General features: G+C 50.2%; 1 protein-coding gene across 1 annotated transcript; it reads left to right on the forward strand.

Annotated features, from left to right (window-relative positions):
- Positions 1-63: 63 nt before the first annotated feature.
- LOC100927240 (solute carrier family 22 member 13) lies at positions 64-22,186 on the forward strand. Its single transcript, XM_003762649.3, has 10 exons — positions 64-1,684; positions 11,448-11,551; positions 11,719-11,873; positions 12,845-13,013; positions 14,950-15,070; positions 15,171-15,265; positions 18,801-19,015; positions 19,529-19,637; positions 19,895-20,110; positions 20,821-22,186. Exons 1-10 carry the CDS (start codon positions 1,301-1,303, stop codon positions 20,909-20,911), a joined length of 1,659 nt encoding a protein of 552 aa, XP_003762697.1. The 5' UTR covers positions 64-1,300; the 3' UTR covers positions 20,912-22,186.
- The last annotated feature ends 346 nt before the right edge of the window (positions 22,187-22,532 follow it).

The raw sequence follows: 22,532 nt of genomic DNA on the forward strand, positions 1-22,532 counted from the left end.
GGCGTCCCTTATTATGGCAGCGTGCCTCTGCAGGCGGAGGGGGGCCACCGTCTTGCCAAGGGGAGAGGGGCCCAGGCAGCAGCTTCTCTGGCCTGTGTCCGTCACGGCAGGCTCCCTACTGGGCTGAAGGGTCCGGCTCGTGGTCGTCCCCGGGTGGGGGTGGGGGGGACTGCTCCTGTCTGCCCAAAGGGGGGCTGTTTCTTTTGCTGAGGGCTAAGTGACTTGCCCAGGGTCTCACAGCCAGGAAGTGTTGGTGTCTGAGGCCCTCCTGACCGTCCACCGCGTGCCCGGCTGCCCCAGCCCAGAGGTTTTGGCCAGAGTTCTCTCGCTCACCATGAGCCGCGTCCTCTGGCTCCCTGGGTGGCTCTGGCCAGGAGCTGCCCCCATCTGGGCCTGGTTCCTTCCCGCTCTCGGGCCAGGATCCCGGCACTGCTGCCCGAAAGGTGGGAGGGAGTCCGGAGCCTCTTGGGCCTGAGGAAACAAAGCTCAGACCTGGGTCCCCTCTCTGGCCGTCAGCCCCCTCACCGGGGGGAAGGTGTCGGACCGCCCGGCCAGCGGCACCCTCAGCTGGGGCGGCTGTGCTGATTAGCTCCCTGTCCTCCAAGGGCCCCCTGCGCCCAACCTGTGCCCCTCGGGATGCCTCGGAGCCCCGGGCCAGACAGGCTGTGAAACGAGACTTTGGCCTCCATCCCTTTGGCCTGGGGAGGCGCTAGTGCTTCAGGCACGGAGAGGGCTGAGAAGGGTCAGGGCCTGGGAGGGCCGGGCCGGGATTAGGCTTGAGGGCTCCGTGACCTGGACAGCCAGCGGAGTTTGCTTTCCAGATAATGAGATTATAAACAGCCACTTGTGTTCGGGAGGTGGGTGAGATCAGACACAGGGACCAACTTCCTGGTGAGCCCAAGGCCAGAGTCTAAAGTCACAGCTCCGAGGCTCTGGGCAGCTTCAGGAGCCCTTAGCCTGTCCTCGGGCTCTCCAGGAGCTTCAGGCAGCAAGCTCCCCTCGAGCCCCACTGGGAGGACTGGGAGCTGCATTTGGGACCCAAGGGTCTGCGTCCCTCCTCCCTCCCAGGCTGGCCTTCGTGGGGCCCGGGAGTCGCTTCTCCCCTCCTGGCTCAACCCCCTCGCTCGGGTCCCCTTCCCTGGCCGAGGTCCGCTGAGGCCACCGGTTTTACAAGTGGGTGCTGATAAGGCTCCACGCAGGGCAGATTAAACATTAAATGCAGCCGCGGCTGCCAGCCTGAGTCCCCGGGGCCGGGCCCCAGAGTGTCTGCTGCAGCGGTGTGGCCTGGAGCACAGAGACCATGGCTGCCAACTTTGCCCAGGCACTGGCCGAGATCGGAGGCTTCGGGCCCTTCCAGATCCGGCTGCTCATGCTGCTCTCTGTCCCCAACTTCCTATCGGCCTACTACATGTTCGCGCAGGTCTTCATGGTGCTGGAAGAGCCCCACCACTGCGCCCCTCCGCTCTGGGTGCAGAACTACGGGCCCAACCTGACCGCCGAGGAGAAGCGGAACCTCAGCCTGCCTCGCACAGAGGCCGGGGACTGGGAGTCCTGCCTCACCTACGCGCCGCCCCCCGAAGGCTGGAGCCTCGAGGACATCTACCGCTATGGCCTCAACGACACGCAGCCTTGCCAAGGGGGCTGGGAGTACCCGGAGAAGCGCCCGCTGTCGCTGGAGAACGAGGTGGGGAACCCCGCGTCCGTGCGTCCGTCTGTCTGCTGGCCCCACCCCTCACCACCCGGGCTTTCCTCGGGGGGGGGGGGGGGTCACCAAGGGGCTCTAGATGCTGTGACTCCAGGAGTCGCCTACAGCAGGCGCGGAAGCCCCTTCACATGGGATGGTTTGGGTGGGAGGGCTCACCCCGAGTCACCGAGGCTCGCCCTGCAGGAGTGTCTGCGCTGGCCCCTCGGGCCTGTCCTTAGGGGGAAGCTGCTGTGGGTCCGGAAACCCAGAGCCTTGGGTGGGTCCCGGTCAGTTTGGGGGCAGGCCCAGGATCTTCCCCCCGGCCCTTCCCTGTTCACTGATCAGCCCTGGTGGGAGCACTGCCCCCCGCCCCGTTTCTGTACTCAGCTCCGCTATCCCACTTCCCCCCCAGAGGTAGGAGCTTCTGTTCTCCTGTGACTGTGGGTCCCTCTTAGAATGAGAACCGTTCTCTGCGTGCCAGAGGCCTAGAACCCGAGACCCCACTTGAGAGGTGCTTTAGAACAGCCTCTTTAATCGCTCCCGGCCAGGCGTGATGCTGCCCTCTGCGCGCGTACCCCGCCCCTCTCTGTGCCCCGGCTACCCCGGGTCCCGCGCTGGGCTCGTGCCTGGGACGCTGCAGAGGAGGGGTCCTGGGGGGGAATGCATTCCCAGATTAACCATTCACCAAGGTCCATAGGTCCATCCGACATCGTGCTTTCCATCTGTCCCCGGCCTTTACCATGTGGCTGGGGTCTGGGGGGGTGCCTGGGGGCCCCTCTCCCTCTCCTCCGGGGCACGCTGAGGTTAGGGCACCCTGAGGTTAGGGCACCCAGGATTTTCCGTCTGAGTGGCCTGAGTTCTGTGGTCGTGGACGGCGGCCGAGCCAGAAGGCAGCCTTCACCTGGGGGTTTCCCTGGGGATCTGCCCAGGAGCCCAACAGCTCCTCAGCCTGGCTCTAGGACAGGAGGCACCTGCAGAGGGAATCCATCCCATCCAGAGAGCAGGGCCACATGGGAAGAGCCGGCACTGACTGGTCACGGGGGGCCATTCCCGGCCGCCTCCCTGACTCCCAAGCCCCACGTCCCGGAGGAGAGGGCCAGGCCCGGGGATTGTGACTGTGTCCCTTCCCTGAGCTCGGGGGCAGCAGCTGCTGGAAGGCTGGTGCAGTTCCTGGCCCTATGGGCCCCAGCTCCCTTCCCTGTGTCCTGTGGCAGCCGGCCGGCTTGGGGCCCGGTCAGCAAGGAAAGCCTGCACACGGAAAGTGGGTGACCCTCCGCGGCTCTTGGTTTCCTGGGCTGTGAAGTGGGGAGAAGGGCAGCATGTGCCCGCAGGGTTGCTGTGGGGATCATTGAGGTCCTATTGGTAAAGGAGAAGCCCTTGGCACAGTCATTTCCACTGATTAGTTGAAAATGTTCCTGAGGCCAAGGAGCCCCAGCCCAAGCAGGGACCCTCCCTTGGAGCATGCTCAGAGGACCCGGGGCCCAATCCCAGCCCTGCCACTGGCCACCTGTGTGACCTCGGATTGGTCACACTGTTTTCCCGGGTCTCTTCTTAATCTGGAAATTGAAGGCTTAACTAGACAGCTCTGAGATCCCGCCAGCCCCAGTGCCCACTTTGGGGGGATGAGAATGGTCCTCAGAACTGCCTGCCAGGGACCCCAGTGTGGCCCTGCTTGGCCCCAGAAGACCCGGATTTTACACTTGCTAGTGTCCAGTCGACGACATCATCTGGATACTGAGGAGGCAGGAAGGGTGGCTGGGAGGCGTTGGGGAGCCGGGGGGGGGGGGGGGGGGGGGGGGGGGGGGGGGGGGGGGGGGGGGGGGGGGGGGGGGGGGGGGGGGGGAAGAGAGAGAGAGAGCAAGTTCTGTTTGGGAAGGGCGGGTTTCCGACATCTACGGATTCAGAACGTCGGGGAGGCGGTCAGCGGTGACCGGAGACCAGGGTCAGGCACGCAGAGCTGGGCGCGACAGTGTAGAGAGAAGTGATGCACTCGCATCAGGAGCACAGAGAGAAGGACCAAGGACAGAGGCTTTGGGGACACGGCTGGGGAGAGACCGAGATCCAGAAAGGATGGACAGCCTGACAGGTCGGGAAATGAGCTCCCGTTCCAGTTCCACCACTTACTTTGTGTGTGTGTCCTTGGACCAGTCCCCCTCCCTGGGCCTCAGTTTCCTGCTCTGTACAAAGGGGGTGAAGGGGCACATAGGTGTACATATAGCAGGGAAGACATCACAGAGAGGGAGGAACCGTATTTGGTGCCCCTGCCTTGTGGACTCCAGTTTCCCCTCATTAGCCTCCTGCTCTCTGGGCTGTGTTGGGTAAGAGGTGAAAGACTTACATCCTTTCCTCCGCTTCAGCTGTATGAGTTCATTTCTCATGCCCTTTCCTTGCCTTTCCCCGTGTCTCCCCACCCACAGAATCACGGCAGCAGCCGAGGGCTATGAAGAAGCCCGTGAAAGGGATCCTCGTTATAACATCCCCAATAGGGGGTCGCCCATTGGTACCGATAACAGTCTTGAGCCAACTTGTCTCCCCAGTGATCTCGCCATTTTTCCTCTTCAGTCCCCCCTGTTTTTCCCCTTGTTCCCTGTTGCTTATAATTGCTTTCCCATCATCCTCAGGAGCTTCCATTTGTTCCAACTATCCCCTCAACCTAGATCACCCTTTATCTTTCCCTCCCTTTCTCAAACTCATGAAAAAAGGTTACCCATTGCCATCTTTTCCACATTTCACATTCGCTTTTCACACCTCGGCCGTATAGGGTTAGACCTCCTCGCTCAACTGAAACTCTTCTCTGAAAAGTTACCGGTGATTTCTTAACAGACAGACCCAGTGCGCTTCCTTTTCTCAGTCCTACAACCTTCGGCACTACTGACCAGCCCATCCTCCCCAATTCCTTTTCCAATTCCTCCAGATTCGGGATCTGGTGCTGATTCTTTCCCTGTCCCAGTTGTAACTCCCTCCCCCTTCCCCCCCCCCCCAGCATGGGTAAACAAGGTAGAGCAGTTTCTTGGCATGGTCAGGGGCCCCTCAGACACATCCTACTGATTAGGCTTTTTGGCCAAGGACTAAGACGAGAGGCTCTTTTTGGTCTAATTTCTTAATTTCTCTAACATAGATTTTCCATTAACTCTCTGTGGCTTTGATCTACTTCCAGAAGCTCTGTGGCAAAGCCACTGGGACTAGATGACTTCTTGGGTATTCCAAAGGCCAGGGTGTCATGCTCCCTGTTAGTGACGGGGCCCCTGGGTACTGATGTGTGAACAGGTGACCATGAGGCCTAGAGAGCCTGGCATGAGACCAGAAGAGATCAAAAGAAAGAAAGAGACCAGGGTGAGATCCCCGGGGAAGGAGAGATGAGTGTCCTCAACAGAAATGGAGAAGAGGTCAGTGAGAGTCCAGAACCAGGAGAGACGAGAAGAAGGAGGGTGTGGCTAATGAGCCACCCAAAGTGGGCCAGGCAAGTGAGCGAGGGAGGGCTTATTCTAAAGACAGACGTTGTGCCAGAAAAGCTCAGTTTAGCCTAGCAGGAAAAGAAATCAAGCAGAGAGAGAACCCCAGAGTTCTAGTCCAAGAGTTGGCTGAGCAGGGGAGCTAAGGATCTAAGGATATCTAAGTCATTCTTATTTGCTGTGCCAGGCAAAGTTGTGTGTCAGAAAAGCTGCTTGAAAATAAATTTGAATTAGAAATAAATAAGATCTATTTAGACCTGGAAGGAGCTTCGGAGACCAGCTGGTCCAGCCCCCTCATTTTGCAGGTGGGAAAACTGGGCCGAACGAGATTGAATGCCTTGTCCATGGTCCCTAAGATAATGGGAGTTGAACCCATGTCTTCTGCCTCTAGCATATTAAATCCAGATTTTTAAAAAATTAATGTAATAGTGCAGGCTCCGGGCTACCTCTCTTGTCTCATAGAGTGGCTACTACTTCTAAAGGCATTCTGGGAATAACCCTGAAATTCAAGGAGTGCGAGTATTTCCGATGATTTATGAACCCCCCAGTTTCACTTAATCAGTTAACATCTCCCCAGTATCACTCAATTAGTAATCAGATAGCATTTACAGAAGGATATATGTACTGAGAAGGTACAGCAAGGATCAAAGTACAACATCCCCTCCACACACATCCCAGTCCCTGAGGACAGTACAAGGTGGTGGTTGTGGCAGAACGTGACTTAGAAGGAGCTGACCCCGAGAGCCCTTTCTCCCTTTGTGAAGCTACTGCCCAGCTCATTTCTGGGATAGACAAGTTGGCTTCCATTCTGGGAGGGGTCAAACAAATTGGTCTTTATTGGACCTGGAAGCTATAGCCACCATGTCTGGAGCTCCAGTGGTCAAAGGGCCTTGGAAGACTGAGGGGTATCCAAGTGTCACCGATTGCCTGGGCACTCTAACTCAAGAGATACCCATTCACCTAGAACAACAGAAACCGGAAAAATAAGGGATCCATGAAGTCGCCCAGGGACAAATGGTGGCCCGGCAGAGGAAACACTGACCCTTTTTTTTTTTTTTTTTTAATAGCCTTTTATTTACAGGATATATGCATGGGTAACTTTACAGCATTAACAATTGCCAAACCTCTTGTTCCAATTTTTCACCTCTTACCCCCCCACCCCCTCCCCTAGATGGCAAGATGACCAGTAGATGTTAAATATATTAAAATATAAATTAGATACACAATAAGTATACATGACCAAAACGTTATTTTGCTGTACAAAAAGAATCAGACTCTGAAATATTGTACAATTAGCTTGTGAAGGAAATAAAAAATGCAGGTGGGCATAAATATAGGGATTGGGAATTCAATGTAATGGTTTTTAGTCATCTCCCAGAGTTCTTTTTCTGGGCATAGCTGGTTCAGTTCATTACTGCTCCATTAAATGATTTGGTTGATCTCGTTGCTGAGGATGGCCTGGTCCATCAGAACTGGTCATCATATAGTATTGTTGTTGAAGTATATAATGATCTCCTGGTCCTGCTCATTTCACTCAGCATCAGTTCGTGTAAGTCTCTCCAGGCCTTTCTGAAATTATCCTGTTGGTCATTTCTTACAGAACAGTAATATTCCATAATATTCATATACCACAATTTATTCAGCCATTCTCCTATTGATGGACATCCATTCAGTTTCCAGTTTCTAGCCACTACAAAAAGGGCTGCCACAAACATTCATGCACATACAGGTCCCTTTCCCTTCTTTATAATCTCTTTGGGATATAAGCCCAGTAGTAACACTGCTGGATCAAAGGGTATGCACAGTTTGATAACTTTTTGAGCATAGTTCCAAACTACTCTCCAAAATGGTTGGATTCGTTCACAACTCCCAGTTTTCCCACATCCCCTCCAACCATCATCGTTATTTTTTCCTGTCATCTTAGCCAATCTGACAGGTAACACTGACCCTTGTTAACCAGTCCTCCTAGATCTTTTAAAATGATCAGTAAAACTTTTTTAAAAATTTTGTCAAAAGACAATCAAAATAAATCAAATATTTCTCATCCCTTCATGTTCATAGCCAAGACTGTATGTCAGATACATCTTCCACTAAAGTATGATTCCCCCCCACCCCCAAGGTGCCATGATGGCGTTTTTGTTCCAGCATGTTAAAGAGAGGGAGCCAGTGGGATCATAGGGTCATAAATCTGGAGCTGAAAAAAGCCTGAGGGCTCCTTCTGGCTCCCATCTTTGAGAGCAGGAAACAGCCAGAAATCTTGCTCCAACATTTATATACATGTGGGAAAGGAGTGGAGATTTGAACTCAAATCTTGCATCTCCAAGGTCAATGCTGCTTCCCAGGTACCCCATTGCCCCTCCTCCCATAGAATGTGAGCCCATCTATTTTTAGCTTTGGACCTTGCTGCTCAGGACAGCACCTGGAACAATACTGATGTGACGAGAGCTTGCAAGTACATTTTTTAATAATTATTATTTTTTTTAGGTTGTACATATATATATTCATTTTTTACATATTTCCTTATCAGTCAGGTTAGGAGAGAAAAATCAGAACAAAAGGGAAAAACCAGGAGAAAGAAAAAAAAAAAAAAGAAGGGAAAAAATGGTGAAAATACTATGTGTTGATCCAATTCTTTGCTACCACGAAAAGGGCTGCTACAAACATTTTTGCACATGTGGGTCCCTTTCCCTCCTTTATGATCTCTTAGGAACAAGCCCAGTAGAAACATTGCTGGATGAAACAAGAGACACCGTTTGATAGCCCTTTGGAGATAGTAGTTCCAATTGCTCTCCAGAATGGTTGGATCATTTCACAACTCCACCAACAATGTATCAGTGTCCCAGTTTTCCCATAATACCTTCAACATTTATCATTATCTTTTCCTGTCATCTTAGCCAATCTGAGAGGTGTGAGGTGGTATCTCAGAGTGGTCTTAATTTCCATTTCTCTGATCAATAGTGATTTAGAGCATTTTTTCATATGACTATATAGATGGCTTTAATTTCTTCATCTGAAAATTGCCTGTTCCTATCTTTTGACCATTTATCAATGACAAATGACTTGTATTTGTATAAATGTGACTCAGCCCTTCATATATTTTAGGAAAGAGACCTTTATCAGAAACACTGACTGTAAAAAATTTTTTCCAGCTTTCTGCTTCCCTTCTAATCTTGGCTGTGTTAGTTTTGTTTGTGCAAAAACTTCAAATTTAATGTCATCGAAGTTGTCCGTTTTGCACTTCATAATGTTCTCCAGTTCTTCTTTGGCCATAATTTCTCTCTTCTCCAAAGATCTGAGAGCTAGACTATCCCTTGCTCTCCTGATTTGGTTATATATCGCCCTTTATGTGGAAACTATGTACCCATTTTGACCTTAGTCCGGAATGAGGTGTAAGATGTAGGTCTATGCCCAGTTTGTGACATACTATTTGCCTGAAAGTACTTTCATGGGGAATCTGATCCAACCCCCTCCTAAGTAACAGCTAGGATCTGAAGCCAGGTGTTCTGATTCCCAGTCCCATGCAACTAGGTGTGACAGTGAAGAGAGCATGGCCCTGGAAGCAGGAAAATCCCACCTTGGTTACTCACACCTGGGCAGGTAACACTCCCTACCTCTGTTAACTCAGCTTTTAATGTGCCTCAAATCATGAAAGCACACATCTCAGGGGACTGTTGGGAAGCTCAGATGAGACAATCTTTGTACAGCACATAGTAGGTGCTTAAGTTTCTTTCCTTCCTTCCTCTTTCCAATGGACTACACCCCTCTCCCTCGCCTCAGTTTCTGCTCACTTCCACAAAACTTCCAGATGGTTGTTTCTCACTGGTGCAACTGATTTTTCCTCCTTAAACAGTTCTGTGATCTAGAGCTGTAAATGCTCATTGTGAGGGTCTTGTTTAGGGACCAGCTTAGCCGATGTCGGGACCATTGCCATGGAGAGAACTCCCCATTTGATATTGGAAGATCTTAAGTTCCAATTCTGCCTTAGCAACTAAAAGCCAGTCAAATGGAAGGAACTCTAAGGGCCAAGTGTTGACTTGAAAACCACAGGTTCTTGTGTTTTATTGCATTTGTACTTACTTATCTCTCAGTCAATTTTAATCTGGTCCAGACTGCTCTCAGGAGAGTTACGGCTACGTATGGCCCAGGGGTCTTTGTTCTACAAGATACCTTTCTGGCCCCCCTCATCTCTGTGGATTAGTTCCAATCTGTCCTGTCTATCTCTTGTTTTTTTTTTTTAATAGTTCTTTGCTCGTTGTCATCCCATTAAATGGGAACTCCTTCAGGACAGGAAACGTCTTTTTCTTTTCTTTGTATCCCTCATTGTTTAGCCCTGTACTTGATGCACACTAGGCACTTAATAAATGTTTGTTGACTACCAGATGAGCTCTAAAGCTAAATATAGCTTTGAGGAGATATTTTCCCTCTGCACCTTGACATTTACTTTCAGTGGGAGAGATAAGATGCTCTTTGCTTATCTTAACAAGGGACTGGAAGGAGCTGATAAAGTCTGATCTGGAGGAAAGCAGATACTGTTGGAGAAAACAGCCACAAAGTTGGTAGCCACGAGTGAGACAGTGAGATAGCTCAGCCTCTGCCAGATCCCAAAGTCCAGATTATTCCTGCTCCAGGCCTCCTCATTCTAGTAACTTTAGAAAACTATAGATCTACTAAGGAGACTGAATGTAAACCAACATATCCTGTGCTCACTTCTTTTTTCTCCCTTTTGCTCTGATTTTTCTCTCCCAATGTGATTCATAAAGCAAAGTGTATTTAAAAAAATAAATAAACAAATAAAAGAAGAGTAACAAAAAAAAAAAGAAGAAGACGAAATCCTGGATCTATAAGATCATCAAGGCCAACCTCATTTTACAGAGGAGGAAACTGAGGCACGGAGAGATTAAATGATTTCCCAAGGTTCCTTAGACATTGTCATAGGATTGTAAATCAAGAGCCAGAAGGATATTTAGAGGTCATTGATTCCAGTGTCCTGATTTTATAGTACATAGAAGAATACATCCCAGACAATACTGAGTGAGTGAACTGTCCCATGGGGAATGAGGTTACACTTCAATAAAGAAAGAAAGTCCTAAATCTCACCCAAAGGGGAAGTTCCCCAAAAGCGTTTAGTGTAGCAAGCTGGGGATACGGGCACGGTCCAGAGGGCAGCTTCTCTCATGTTGGCTTCTTCCTCGAGTTGTCTCTTTCCTTTGAGGGACCTGAAGGGAGTCTACAACCATGTCTTCTCTCTTGAAGCTGAAAGCAGGATTTCTAACCTCCACAGAACTCAATTTCCATCTGTAACAGCTAAGAGTTGCACCGGTGATCAAGGTCCCTTTTAATTCTAAGGCAGCTAAGTAGCCCAGTGGATAGAGGATTGGGTCCAGAATCTAGCTTCAGACACTTACTATTGTGACCCTGTTAAGTCACTTCACTTCTGTGCCTCAGTTTCCTCTGTTGTAAAATGACAATGCTTCCTGAGCCCTGTTCCTGTATGCTTGATTTTTATCCTACCAGATCACTTGCCTGTGTCATAGAAATAAATTATATTTGCAGTATAACAGGAAAAACCCTACAGACTGGCCTCCTGGAGAAAGTGGCCATCAGAGGGTTCATTGGTACCTCTCGGGGTTGTCGTGAAGCTCAAATAAAATAATATTTGTTAGATATTGAGTGCAGTGCCTAGCACCTGGTAGATATTTAACAAATGCTTCTTTCTGAGTCTATGAATTGTTGCAAAATGAATTCCACAGAGCCAAGAAAATTATACAATGGCTAAAATGATGTCAATCGAAAAAACAATGAAACAAGCCAAAACCGAACGTTCTGTGATCATAATCTCCAAGCTTGGTATTTAGGAAGGGATGACAACATTTGCCCCTTGGCTTTTTTTTTTTTTTTTTTTGGTAGAGTTGAGAGACGACACAAATATTGCCATGTAGTTAATTTTGCCAAATGTCACACACACACACACACACACACACACACACACATATACATACATACATACACACTGTTTTTTTATTCTTTAGTATGAGGGAAATCTTCGCTGGGCAGGCAAATGAGAAGATTTGATAGAAAGACAAAAGCCATCTGATTTTTATAAGATGGCGCTCCAAGATGTAGCCCCAGAGGCTCGCCCTCCTCCTCCTTCATTCCCTTCACACCACTTACAGATGGTAAGGAGAGTTTAGCCATTAGGTCAGGGGAAAGGCAGCACAAAGTGCGAGGCGAGCACCTCTGCAGGTTCCTTACCTCATCTGCCACCCCAGGAGCTGGCAAGTTCTCACAGCAATCTCTGTTGCTCCCTTTAGTTTGACCTGGTCTGTGACCGCGAGTATGAAAAGGAGACCTCCCAGTCTGTGTACATGGCTGGACTTCTGATTGGGGCAATCATCTTTGGCCCTCTCTGTGACAGGTAAAAAGCCCCCTTGCTCTCTCCCCTAAGTAAGCTCCTCTGCTGTCTTCCTTGGTCATTTCCTCCCCTGCATCTCCTTTAGGAGGTCTGGACTCAGATCCTCTCTCAGACCCGAGTTTCCCCAAGTCTCACAGCTGCCCCTGCCCCCATTTCTGTTGTCTCCGCAGGATTGGCCGCAGGCCCACCATCCTCATCTTGTTGCTCCTCCATGCTGTGTTTGGCATCGGGACGGCCTTTGTCCCTAACTTCTACTTCTACATGGCTCTCCGGTTCGCCGTGGCCTCCGCGGTGGCTGGCTACGCCATCAGCAATGTCACCTTGAGTGAGTGTCCTGCACAGGTCCCCGGCCCTCCGAGAACTGACCAAAGGGACCCTCCCCACATCTGGGGATCCCCGTGGATGAACTGTGGGCTCCTCCCTGAACATTCAAATCTCTGAAGCTGTTATAAGCATTTAAGGAAGGAGGCTATTCAATCAGTATTTAACCTGGAGATAGTCAGATATGGGTTCTCCATCTTTTATTTGACATAGATCTAGGATACTATTAGCAATAGGAAATTCAAAGGTCAGCAGAAGCAAAAAGGGTAAAAAATGTTCCATGTGATGTTTAACATAGAAAACCCTAGTGATCAGCAAAAAAACCAATAGCTTCAATAGGTTGCACTAGTGGTAACAGCACAGATTAACTTAATACCATCATCTTTTGCCCAGCAATGAAGCCAGGGAAGCACCCTCAGACATACGTACCCTCTGATGACTACTTTCTCCAGGAAGCCCTCTAGTCTGTCGGGTTCTTTCTGTTATACCCTATGACATAGGCAAGTGACCTCATAGGTCAAGTGTACGGGAGCAGGACTCAGGAAATCTTCATTCTTGTGCTGACTCTATTCTAGGTGGGCCCATAAGATATAGGTGTGTGTCTATAAGATACATATACATATACATATCTATGCAAATGTGTGTATACACACATGTTTAATATATATGTACATACAATGAAAATGAAAGGTAATTTCAGTCAGTCAGCAAGCATTTATTAAGTGCTTATCATGCTCCTGGCCCTGTGCTGAGCATTGGAAATAAAGACAAGAGTCCCTACCCTGAGAGGGAGGTCTGAGGCAGCCGGCTGTGGACAAGCAGGTCCCAATCTTTGAAGACCACAAGTGAAAGGGTGAAAGGGAGCCCTTTGTGTCCCCCAGTGCTGCCCCCGAGCAGGAGGCCGTCCTGGGTCTCTCCCACCCATTTCCACCTGCACATTCACCCCCCCCCCTTTTTTCTCTCTCTCCTTCCCAGCCACAGAGTGGGTCAGTGCTTCCAAGCGGACCCTGGCCGTGGTCCTTTCCCACTGCTGCTTCTCATTGGGCCAGATAGCCTTGGCCGGCCTGGCCTATGGAATCCGCAACTGGAGGCTGTTCCAGATTGTGGGCACCTCCCCCATCTTACTGCTGTTCTTCTATTGGTGGTGAGCATGGGTGGGGCAAGTGGCCCCAGGACCCCCCCTCCCCACCCTGGGGATCCAGAGCCGAAATCAGCTCCTCTGCCCCTCCTACATTTGCTTCTCACTCCCCTGCCCCAGTGATTCCCCCCTCCCCCTTTTCTCCCTCTTCCTATAACCTTCAATCACACCTTTAGACTCAGGTATACACAGTCAGGAGCAGCTAGATGGTGCCACAGGGGATAGGGACTCATCTTTCTGAGTTTAAATCTGACCTTGGACACTTGCTGTGCGACCTTGAGCAAGTCATTGAACTTGTGTGCCTCAGTTTCCTCATCTGTAAAAATAAGCTGAAGAAGGAACTGGCCATCCACTCCAGACTCTCTGCCCAGAAAACCCCAAGGGGGCTCACAGAGGGTCTATGTGACCGATTGGAAAAGATGGAAATGAAATCTGAACTAAATATTCAGGTCACCGTCCACCTTGCCAGCTGTGGCTGGGAGCCCAGTCTGTGCTCAGTGGTCCTTCAGGTGTGCTTTGATGTGCCCTGACCTTGGTGACTGAGGAAGGTGCTTGTGGGAAGAAATCATGGTCCCTGCCGCCGGGGGCTCGCAGGACAGGGAAAGGCAAGATGAGCATGAAGAGCGAGTTTGGGCCAGTTCGGGAGAATGTGTGGTCCAGGGCGGGAGCAGGGGCTCAGACCTTTAGAGTCCCAGGCTACGGGAGGCAAATCTGGGGTGCTGTCATCCTGGAGCATGGGCCAGAGGAGGCGGCAGCCTGCAGTGTTAGCTTAGGTCAGGGCCTGGAGCCCTATTTCTAAGAGATGGATAGAAGAGAGGGTCTCGAGGAAGAGACCCAGGAGTTCTTGTCTCTAGAAAGAAGAAACATATGAAGGAGAAAGAGGTGGAATAGGGAAAGGGCAGGAGGAGAAAAGGGAAAAGAAGTGGGAGAGGAGGAGGGGAAGAAGAAGGGGCAAGAGAAGGTAACAGGAGAAGGGGAAGATGAGAAAGAGGAGGCAGAGGAGGGGAAGAGGAGAAAGGAAAAGCAGGAAGGAGGAAGAGAAGGAGAAGGAAGATGAGGAAGCCTTGAAACAAAGACAGCTTCCTATTATCTAGTACTTTCAGGTTTGCAAATCAAGGGCACAAATTTATTAAATACCTATTACTTACGTCCCAAGCCCAGTGCTGGGCCCTGAGGATGTCTCTCTTCTCAAACAAACAAACAAACCCCTTTCGTTCCATCGGAGAAATATCCTCCTCACAGTGAAGTTAATGCAAAATAGCTGCTGGATGGTGCCAGATTTAGAGTCAGGAGGCCCTGAGTTCAGATCCAGCCTAAAACACTTACTTGCTATATCACTTCCCCCTGTGTGCCTCAGTTTCCTCCCAGGATCTTACTAAGAAAGGCCTTAACAGAGTAAGGAAAAATCAGAGGCGACTTCTGTCTGGGGCTGTGCTCACAGTCACTGGCCAGAGAAATCAGTATAATTCAACAAGCATTTATTAAGCACTTTTGGTGTCCCAGGCACTGCGGAGACAGACAGAAGTGAACTCATGGCTACCCTCAAGGAGCTTGCACTCATGCTGAGCTTGTCACGGGCTCCTCGAGCTCCGAAGAGCTTTTGACACAGCCATTCCCCTTGTAGGGAAGCCCAAGGCCACAGCTGGGGTCTGCAGCTCGGCCCTGACTACCATTCTCCATGTTACTTCTCCAAAGCCCTCTCCCTGCCATGACACTCGTGCCCCTTCCCTTCCCTTGCCTCTTACCCGGTGGCCCAGTCAGGAACAGCTGGTGGCTAGAAAGCAAGAGGGAGCCATGTGCTCTGGCAGAGCTGCCCCCCAGAGTGCCCACTCTATTGGCCTTGTCCACCAGTGATGGGACAGTGATATCCACCAGTGATGGGACTGTAGGGGGAGGGCAACGGGATAGTCCCTGAGAACCCGCTCTTCCTTCTCTTCTGCAGGGTGCTTCCAGAATCTGCCAGGTGGCTCCTGACTCAGGGGAGAGTGGAGGAAGCCAAGGAGCTGGTCCAGAAAGCAGCCTCGATAAATAAGCGCAGCGTGTCTCCTGAGACCCTCAGCCAGGTTATTGTGGAGCAGAGGTTGCCGGGCTGCCGTTAGGGGCTGTGGGCTTAGCGTTCTGTGCCCACAGCAAGCCGGAGCTGATTGACTGTCTTTCCTGCAGCTAACTCCGGAGAAGACGGCACCCAAGGGAAACGCTCTGGACTTGTTCCGGCACCCTCAGCTCCGGAAGGTGACGCTCATCCTCTTCTGTGTCTGGTGAGTCGAGCCCTGCGTTTATCCGGATGGATTTTCCTACCGAAGGGACTGGCTCAAGTGGACAGTTGTCTGCTTGTCCTCTCTTAGGCCGATTCTCATCGAGGTTTCCTCCCTTTGCAAAGGAGGAGGGGTGTCTTAGGTCACCCCAGTGGAGGATGCCCTGTGGCCTCCCTGCTTCCGGCTATCCTCCACAAGCTGCCAAAATAATATTCCTAAAATATAGAACCATCCGTGTCACTCCCCTACTCAATCATCTTCAGTGGCTCCCTACTGCTCCCAGAATAAAATGCTTCTGGCTCCTAGAGGGGTAGCTCCTGAGAGGACAGCAGCTACAGAAAATGCCTTGGACCCTCCCTACCCCCTAGCCTTGTCCCTGGGCTCAGTCTACATCCCTGTCCTCCTGTGCCACGCCATCTACCATCCCTGGGCTTCTGTACAGTCCGTTGCCTCAGTCAGTCAGCTGGCATTTATGAAGTACTTGCTATGTGCCAGTCACTGCCAAGTTCTGGGAATACAAATACAAGTAGAAAGACAAATGGAGTTGGTGAAGAAGCTGAAAGGGGTGAGGGATACAAGGGCCCCTAGTGGGGGCCACCCTAGAAGTTCCGAAGGTGACCTGGAGAGCAGGGAGCCGGCCTGGAGAGCAGGGAGCCGGCCCGAGCATCCTTAGCAAAGGGAGTTTGCCATCGGAGACCGGGGCAGAGGGTACTTGTACTGGGTGAATTTTAGCGCTGCAGTGAGGCTTCTGGGAGAGAAAGAAGAAAGCCCGAGTGCAGGCCGGAGGGCCAGGAGCCAGGTCCAGGGGATGCTGGAATGCCTCCCTTCCACCTCCGCCCCTTCACGGGCCTGGGCTGGGGGCCTCCTCGGTGTGAATGGCCCCCTGTTCTTTTTAAGCTTTTTATTTTCAAATGACATGCAGTGATCGTTTTCAGCATTCACCCTGGCAGAACCTTGTGTTCCAAAAGGTTTTCTCCCTCCCTTTCCCTCACTCCCTCCCCTAGACAGCAAGCAATCCAATATAGGTTAAACTTGTGCGATTCTTCTAGACATATTTCCACATTTATCATGCCGCACAAGGCAAATCAGATCAAAAAGGGGGGGGGGGAATGAGAGAGAAAACAAAAAACAACAAAAAAAAAGGGGAAATATGACGTTGCGATCCTCACTCAGTGCCCACAGTCTCTTTCTGGGTGCAAACGACTCTTCCCATCACAAGAAAACATGGGAACGGGCGGCCCCCTGGTCTTAATACTAGTCAACATTTCTCTAGGTCCCACCTTATACATACACGCCGTCCCCAAAGCCTGAATTCAGTCTGAAGCTTTGACCCCTTCAGAAATACAAATGCTACAAACTTCAGAAACCAATATTTGAAAGGGAAATGAACGACATTTAAAAATATTGATATGTTCTCGTTAAAGACCAGCCTCACCTCTACCTTGCCCCATTCCACAGTCCAGGCAATTTTAGAACTTTGTGAAACACTTTCTTGAGCTGCTGCTGTTTCTGCAGGACGGCATTTGGGCTTTTGTTTGTTTGTTTTGGAGGGCAGGGGGCTGGCTTTTTTTTTCAGTAGTATTTTTCCAGATACACATAAAGATGGTTTTCAATATTCATTTTTGAAAGACTTTGGGTCCCAAATTTTCCTCCCTCCCCCTTTACTTACCTTCTCCCCAAGACAGAAGGCAATCTGATACTAGTTAAACATGTGTAATCCTTTTAAACTGTTTCCAAACTTATGTTGTGCAAGAAACATCAGACCAAAGGGGGAAAAAACCACGAGAAAGAAAAAGCAAACAAACGAAAAAAGGTGAAAACCCTGGGTTTTGATCCACGTTCACTTTCCCTAGTTTTCTCTCTTGGGTGCAAATGGCATTTTCCAGCCCAGGAAGGACAGGTAGTAGTCCTAGCCTATCCTAACATTATCTGAAGAACCAGTTTTCACTGGTAGATGGCAGTTTTGACGCTAACCCCCTCCCCCCCCCCCAAGAAAAAGTCTAATGAATATGGGTCAGGGGACCAAACAAGAGGCCTTTCTCTGCCTGTCTGAAGGTCCCGGAACACAACATCTCCAAACTACCACAGCCACAGTGCATTAACAGGGGGCCCCATCTTGTTAGAATTAAAATTTTATAATTTGAAATAAGTAAGGATAAAACATTTAAATAATTATAACCTCAAATGACATTTTGGTAAGTTTGCAGCATTTAGACTTTGGAAGTTATTAAAACTTTAGACTATTCTGTATTATCTTATTGAGGTAGCTGCTATTATTGTGCCCATTTGACAAATGAGTAAGCTAAGGCCCAGGGAGGATTAACAGCTTATTCAGATTCGACACAACTGGTCCTAGCAGTAGTTGTCTGAGGTAGGATTTAATATCTGATCCCGGATCCAGTCCCCTTTCCACCACAATGTGCTGCCTTTCGTTGCCAGACAAGAAGCATGTATTAAGGAAGAGGAAGGGAAGAGGGAGAAGCATTTATTAAGTACCTACTGTATGCTAGCCACCTACTAAGTGCTTTTTACAAACATGATCTCATTTGATCTCCCCAACAACCCTGCTACTGAAGTGCTTTTTTACAGTTGAGGAAATTGAGGCAGGCAGAAGTTGTCACTTACTAATTAATTACTCATAAGTGCCTAAGGGCTTCCTGTCTCCAGACCCAGAGCTCTGTGAACTGTGGCACCCCCTAGTGGCTCATCGGGTACCTATCATGTGCCAGGCACTCTTGGCAAACAAAGTTCCTGACCTCAAGGAACTCCCAGTCAAAAGAAAGAGAAAGCATGTTAATTACTCTATACAAAGTAGATACAATGTATCAGTTAGTATTGCTGGATCTCTGTGCTGAAATGCAGCTGAGAGTTAAGAGGGAAAAGACATGTTAATTACTGTATACAGAGTAGATACAATGTATCATTTTGTATTGCGTGAAATGCACAGAGAGCTGGGATTGTCCCACTGTTAATAAGAGGAAAACCATGTTAATTACTGTATATAAAGTAGATACAATGTATCATTTTGTATCAAAGATCTCTATGTGAAATGCAGCAAGAGCTGGGATTGTCCCACTGTTAATGAGGGGGGAAATCATGTTAATTACTTATACAAAGTAGATACAATGTATCATTTTGTATCAAAGGAGTGTGAGATGCAGAGAGTTGGGACTCTCTCACTGTTAGGCTCAGGGCCTGCAGAAAGCAGGTGTCTGGTAAATGTTTAGGTAATGGAATGAATGCCTCCTAGCCACTGTCAAGCTATCAGCCTGTCCCTGGAGGCCAGACCAAGGAGGCCAGACGTTGGGCCAGAGTCTGGGCACTCACCCCAGGAGTGGTTGGTTCAAGAAAGGAGGGGTGGGGGAGAGTCCGGGTGTGCAGGCACGGCTGCCCTGGAATTATGACATCGGGGTCTCTGGAACCAGAGGGAGGATGCCTGTGTTGGGTTCCTGCCCTCAGGAGGCCAGAGGCCACCTGCTCTAGGGTGGAAAGGGAAAGGTCCCCGGCCCCTCTGTAACTGAGACTCTCTTGCTGACAGGTTTGCAGACAGCCTCGGCTACTACGGCCTGAGCCTCAACGTGGGAGGCTTCGGACTGAACATCTACCTGACCCAGCTGATCTTCGGGGTCGTGGAGGTGCCCGCACGCATGTCCAGCACCTTCATGATGCAGCAGTTTGGCAGGAGGATTAGCTTGATGGGGACCCTGATCACGGGGGGTCTCATGTGCCTCATCATCATCTTCATCCCCTCAAGTATGAAGCGGTCGGGAGCCTTTGGGGGGGCTGGCTTTTATGAGAGTGGCCCACAGAACCTCTGGGGAAGAGACCCATTGTCCCTCAGGGAGTTGTGACTGAGATAAGAAAAAGGCGACTCCCGGTGACACTCAGAGCAAACCCTTGCTCCCCAGAGCAGGAGTTTGTTCCCTGGAGGCCAAGCCTCCTCTGGCCCATCTTGGTGCCTAAAATTCCACCATTAACAGGTCATTCTCTTGGTTTCCGGCTTTGAAAGCAGATATTCTGCAGAGAGAGACACCCTTTAGTCCCAGATTCTCGGATGGGACTCAGATCCCGGAGCAGCTGCTGAGTTTGGGAGTGAGCGGTTGTAGGATACTTGCCTAACAGAGGGGGGTAGGGATGGAAAAGCCCAGAGTTTTTGAGGGACAGCCTTTGTCCTCTTACCTCCTGGGGAATGGGCCAAGGCCATCCCTGCCCCCTCCCCCATCCCGGCCTGCATCAGCACTGACCGGCTCTTCTCCCGTATCCCAGATTATCCCACCGTGACCACAGTGTTGGCCGTGGTGGGGAAGTTTGCCACGTCTGCGGGCTTCACCATCTCCTACGTGTACTCGGCAGAGCTCTTCCCCACCGTCATCAGGTAATACCCAAGCCCGGGAGCCCCAATGGCAGCCCTACGGGGTAGGAATCGTTAGCATCCCGTGGGGCAGGTGGCAAAACTGAGGCTCAGAGATGGGTCCCAGCCATTAAGCGTCCAAAAAGGGTCTGAACCGTGTCTCCCTAAAGGCGAGGGACACTTGCAAATGGGTGTCCTGGGCTGCCCCAGAGCCCAGCCAGGCTGCGGTTGTTGCCCCGCTGCTTCCCATGGCAGGCGATGCTCTGTGCCTTCCTCCTTAGGCAAACAGGAATGGGGCTGGTGGCCATCTTCTCCCGGATCGCGGGCATCCTCACGCCCCTGGTGAGCCTCCTGGGGGACTACCATCCCTCCATCCCCATGGCCATCTATGGCTCTCTACCAGTCCTGGTTGGGATCCTCTCTGTCATACTTCCTGAAACTAAAGGAAAGACCCTAAAGGACAATATAAATGACATGGAGTCAACACCGCCAAAAGGGTGAGTCCTCCCCCTCGGTTCTGGAGCCACGGCCCCATCTAGAGTGAGTCTTCCCCTGGGTCCTGGAGCCATGGCCCCATCTGAGTGCTCTATCCCATGTCAGTACCCCAAAGAGCAAGTCTTGCAGCCAATACGTCCCTCAACACCCCAAGGATGAGTGCTAGATTGCTGGGAAAATCTTTGTGGCCTGTTGCAGGGCCTGGAACACCACAATAATTAAAATGCATCCTTGGGGATCAAGTTCCAAGGGCAGCCACTTTAGTTATCAGTATGCATGAGGTCACCAGAATATTTTTGACTTGGAGAAGAGATGTTGAGAGAATGGCAGGGGACCCAGGGAGCCATTGTCCTACCTGGGTGAAGAAGCCCCTGGAAGGGAGTGAGGAGGAAGTAACAAAATGAAGGAATTGGGTGTGGGTGTGGGTGAGTGTGTGTTTGGGGTCTGGAGGAGAGGATGAGGAGAAGCTTCTCTGTCCAGAAGATGACTTCTTTTCCCATGATTCCCTCACCCTCCCACCTAAAGTTGGCACTTCCCTGCCATCATCAGGTCTTTCCAGAATCCAGGTCCGAGATCCTCCTAAAGACTCTGGGGGTCTCCACGTCTGCTTGTGAGGGCAGAGACTATTTTGTCTGTCTGGGTGCCCAGTGCTTAGCATAGTACCTGGCAGAGAGTAGGTACTTAACCCACTTGTTGGCTTGACTTTCCCCAGGCCTCAGAATCCAGAGCCTGATTCCTCTGAGAAAGAAGTGGCGGCCCAGGAGAACGGCACCGTGAGCCCTCACAACATCACCTACTTCTGAGGAGCTGTGGGGCTCCACTGGCAGGCCGACGCGCCCCTCTCTTCCCTCTATAGGGACGTTTGGGCTTCTCTTGCTCCAAATGGGAAGCGGCTACCACTTTCTCAGTGAAAGGGCTGCCCCTTCCAGCCCTGCTTCTGCAGCATCTACAGTCAAGGGCTCCCAGTCTTCTCTTCCCTCAGATCCGGGAGCAGAAATCCCATGCATCCTTAGGAATTCATCTTGGCTCCTCCCTCCCCGGACCCTTCACACTCACCTCCCCCTCAGCCTTCCTCGGTGCCTGGGATGCACTTGCTCCTCGTCTTTTCTCAGAGCCCCCTACTTCCTTCCAGGCACGGCTCAGTTCAGGACAGGAAGCTTTCTATTAGCCTTTTCCAATCTCCCTGGAACTTTGGATCCTGCTTCTGTGTTAGGCTCTTCCCCCCGATAAAAACGGGACCATCTCGAGGTTTGTACCATTAGGGTCCAGCACCGCACCTTGAATATAGTAAGTGCTTGAATTTAATTTACTATTACTAGAAGTTATTTAATAGCAGGGCAAAGATTTCCCAAAGCCTTGACTCTGCTTGAGACTGGTGGGATGACGATCCCGGACAATCCCAAAGGACCAATGATGAAGCACATTATCCACCTCCAGAGAAAGAACTGATGTTGACTGAATGCAGACTGGAGTGGGCTATTTTTCTATTTCTTTTTTTTTTCTTTTTCTTTTCTTTTATTCTAGCTTCCTTCTTCAAAATGCCTAATATGGCAGTTTTACATAATTGCACATGGATACCCTACATCTACACCTACCGTGCTTACTGTCTACAGAATGGGGGTGGGGAGGGAGGGACTTCCTTTAAATAAAAATGTTTTAAAAATACCATCATGAATTCCCATCATAGATTCACCAAGCATAGAATGTACAAGTTAAAAGGCACCTTCGATATCACCCTATCTAAGCCGCTAATTTTAGCGAAGAGAAAACTGCAGACCAAAGAGAGGAGCTGCTTAAGATCACACAATAAGAAAAGATAGAGGATTTGAACCCGAGCCCTCTGCTTGAGGCAGAAGACAGCCCAACAATATTCGGGTGACCGGGTCGGATCTCCATCATCTTTATATTCAAAAGCATCCTTGATCTGAGAAGTCATGTCAAAGAAACCAATGGAGACTAGAGCTGTGTTCTGGGGAATATTTATTTAGATTGCCTGGGGAGATCCTTTTTTATTCTTTTTTTTTCCTGAAGCAATTGGGGTTAAGTGACTTGTCCAGGGTCACAGAGTTAGGAACTATTAAGTGTCTGAGTCCAGATTTGAGCTCAAGTCCTCCTGACTTCAAGGCTCATGCTCTATCCACTGCACCACCAAGATGCCCCCAGAGATCCATTCTTTCTCTTACTCTTAGAACATTCCAATAATGGAAACTCCTTGAAGGCCGAAACTTATTTGTACTCTTTTCTGTCACTATTACTCTGCACAATACCTGACACACCGGTGCTCCTTGATAAAAGTTTGTTGAACAAGAAATTTGTATTATTTCCCACTCCATTCCCAGGACAAGAACCGAGACCTCCAACCTGATTCGATGCACCATCCAGAGGGGAGGGCGATTTTTGAAGCTAGGACATGGGGCTAGCTGC

Source organism: Sarcophilus harrisii, chromosome 1 (assembly GCF_902635505.1).
Source record: "Sarcophilus harrisii chromosome 1, mSarHar1.11, whole genome shotgun sequence".
Lineage (NCBI taxonomy): Eukaryota > Metazoa > Chordata > Mammalia > Dasyuromorphia > Dasyuridae > Sarcophilus > Sarcophilus harrisii.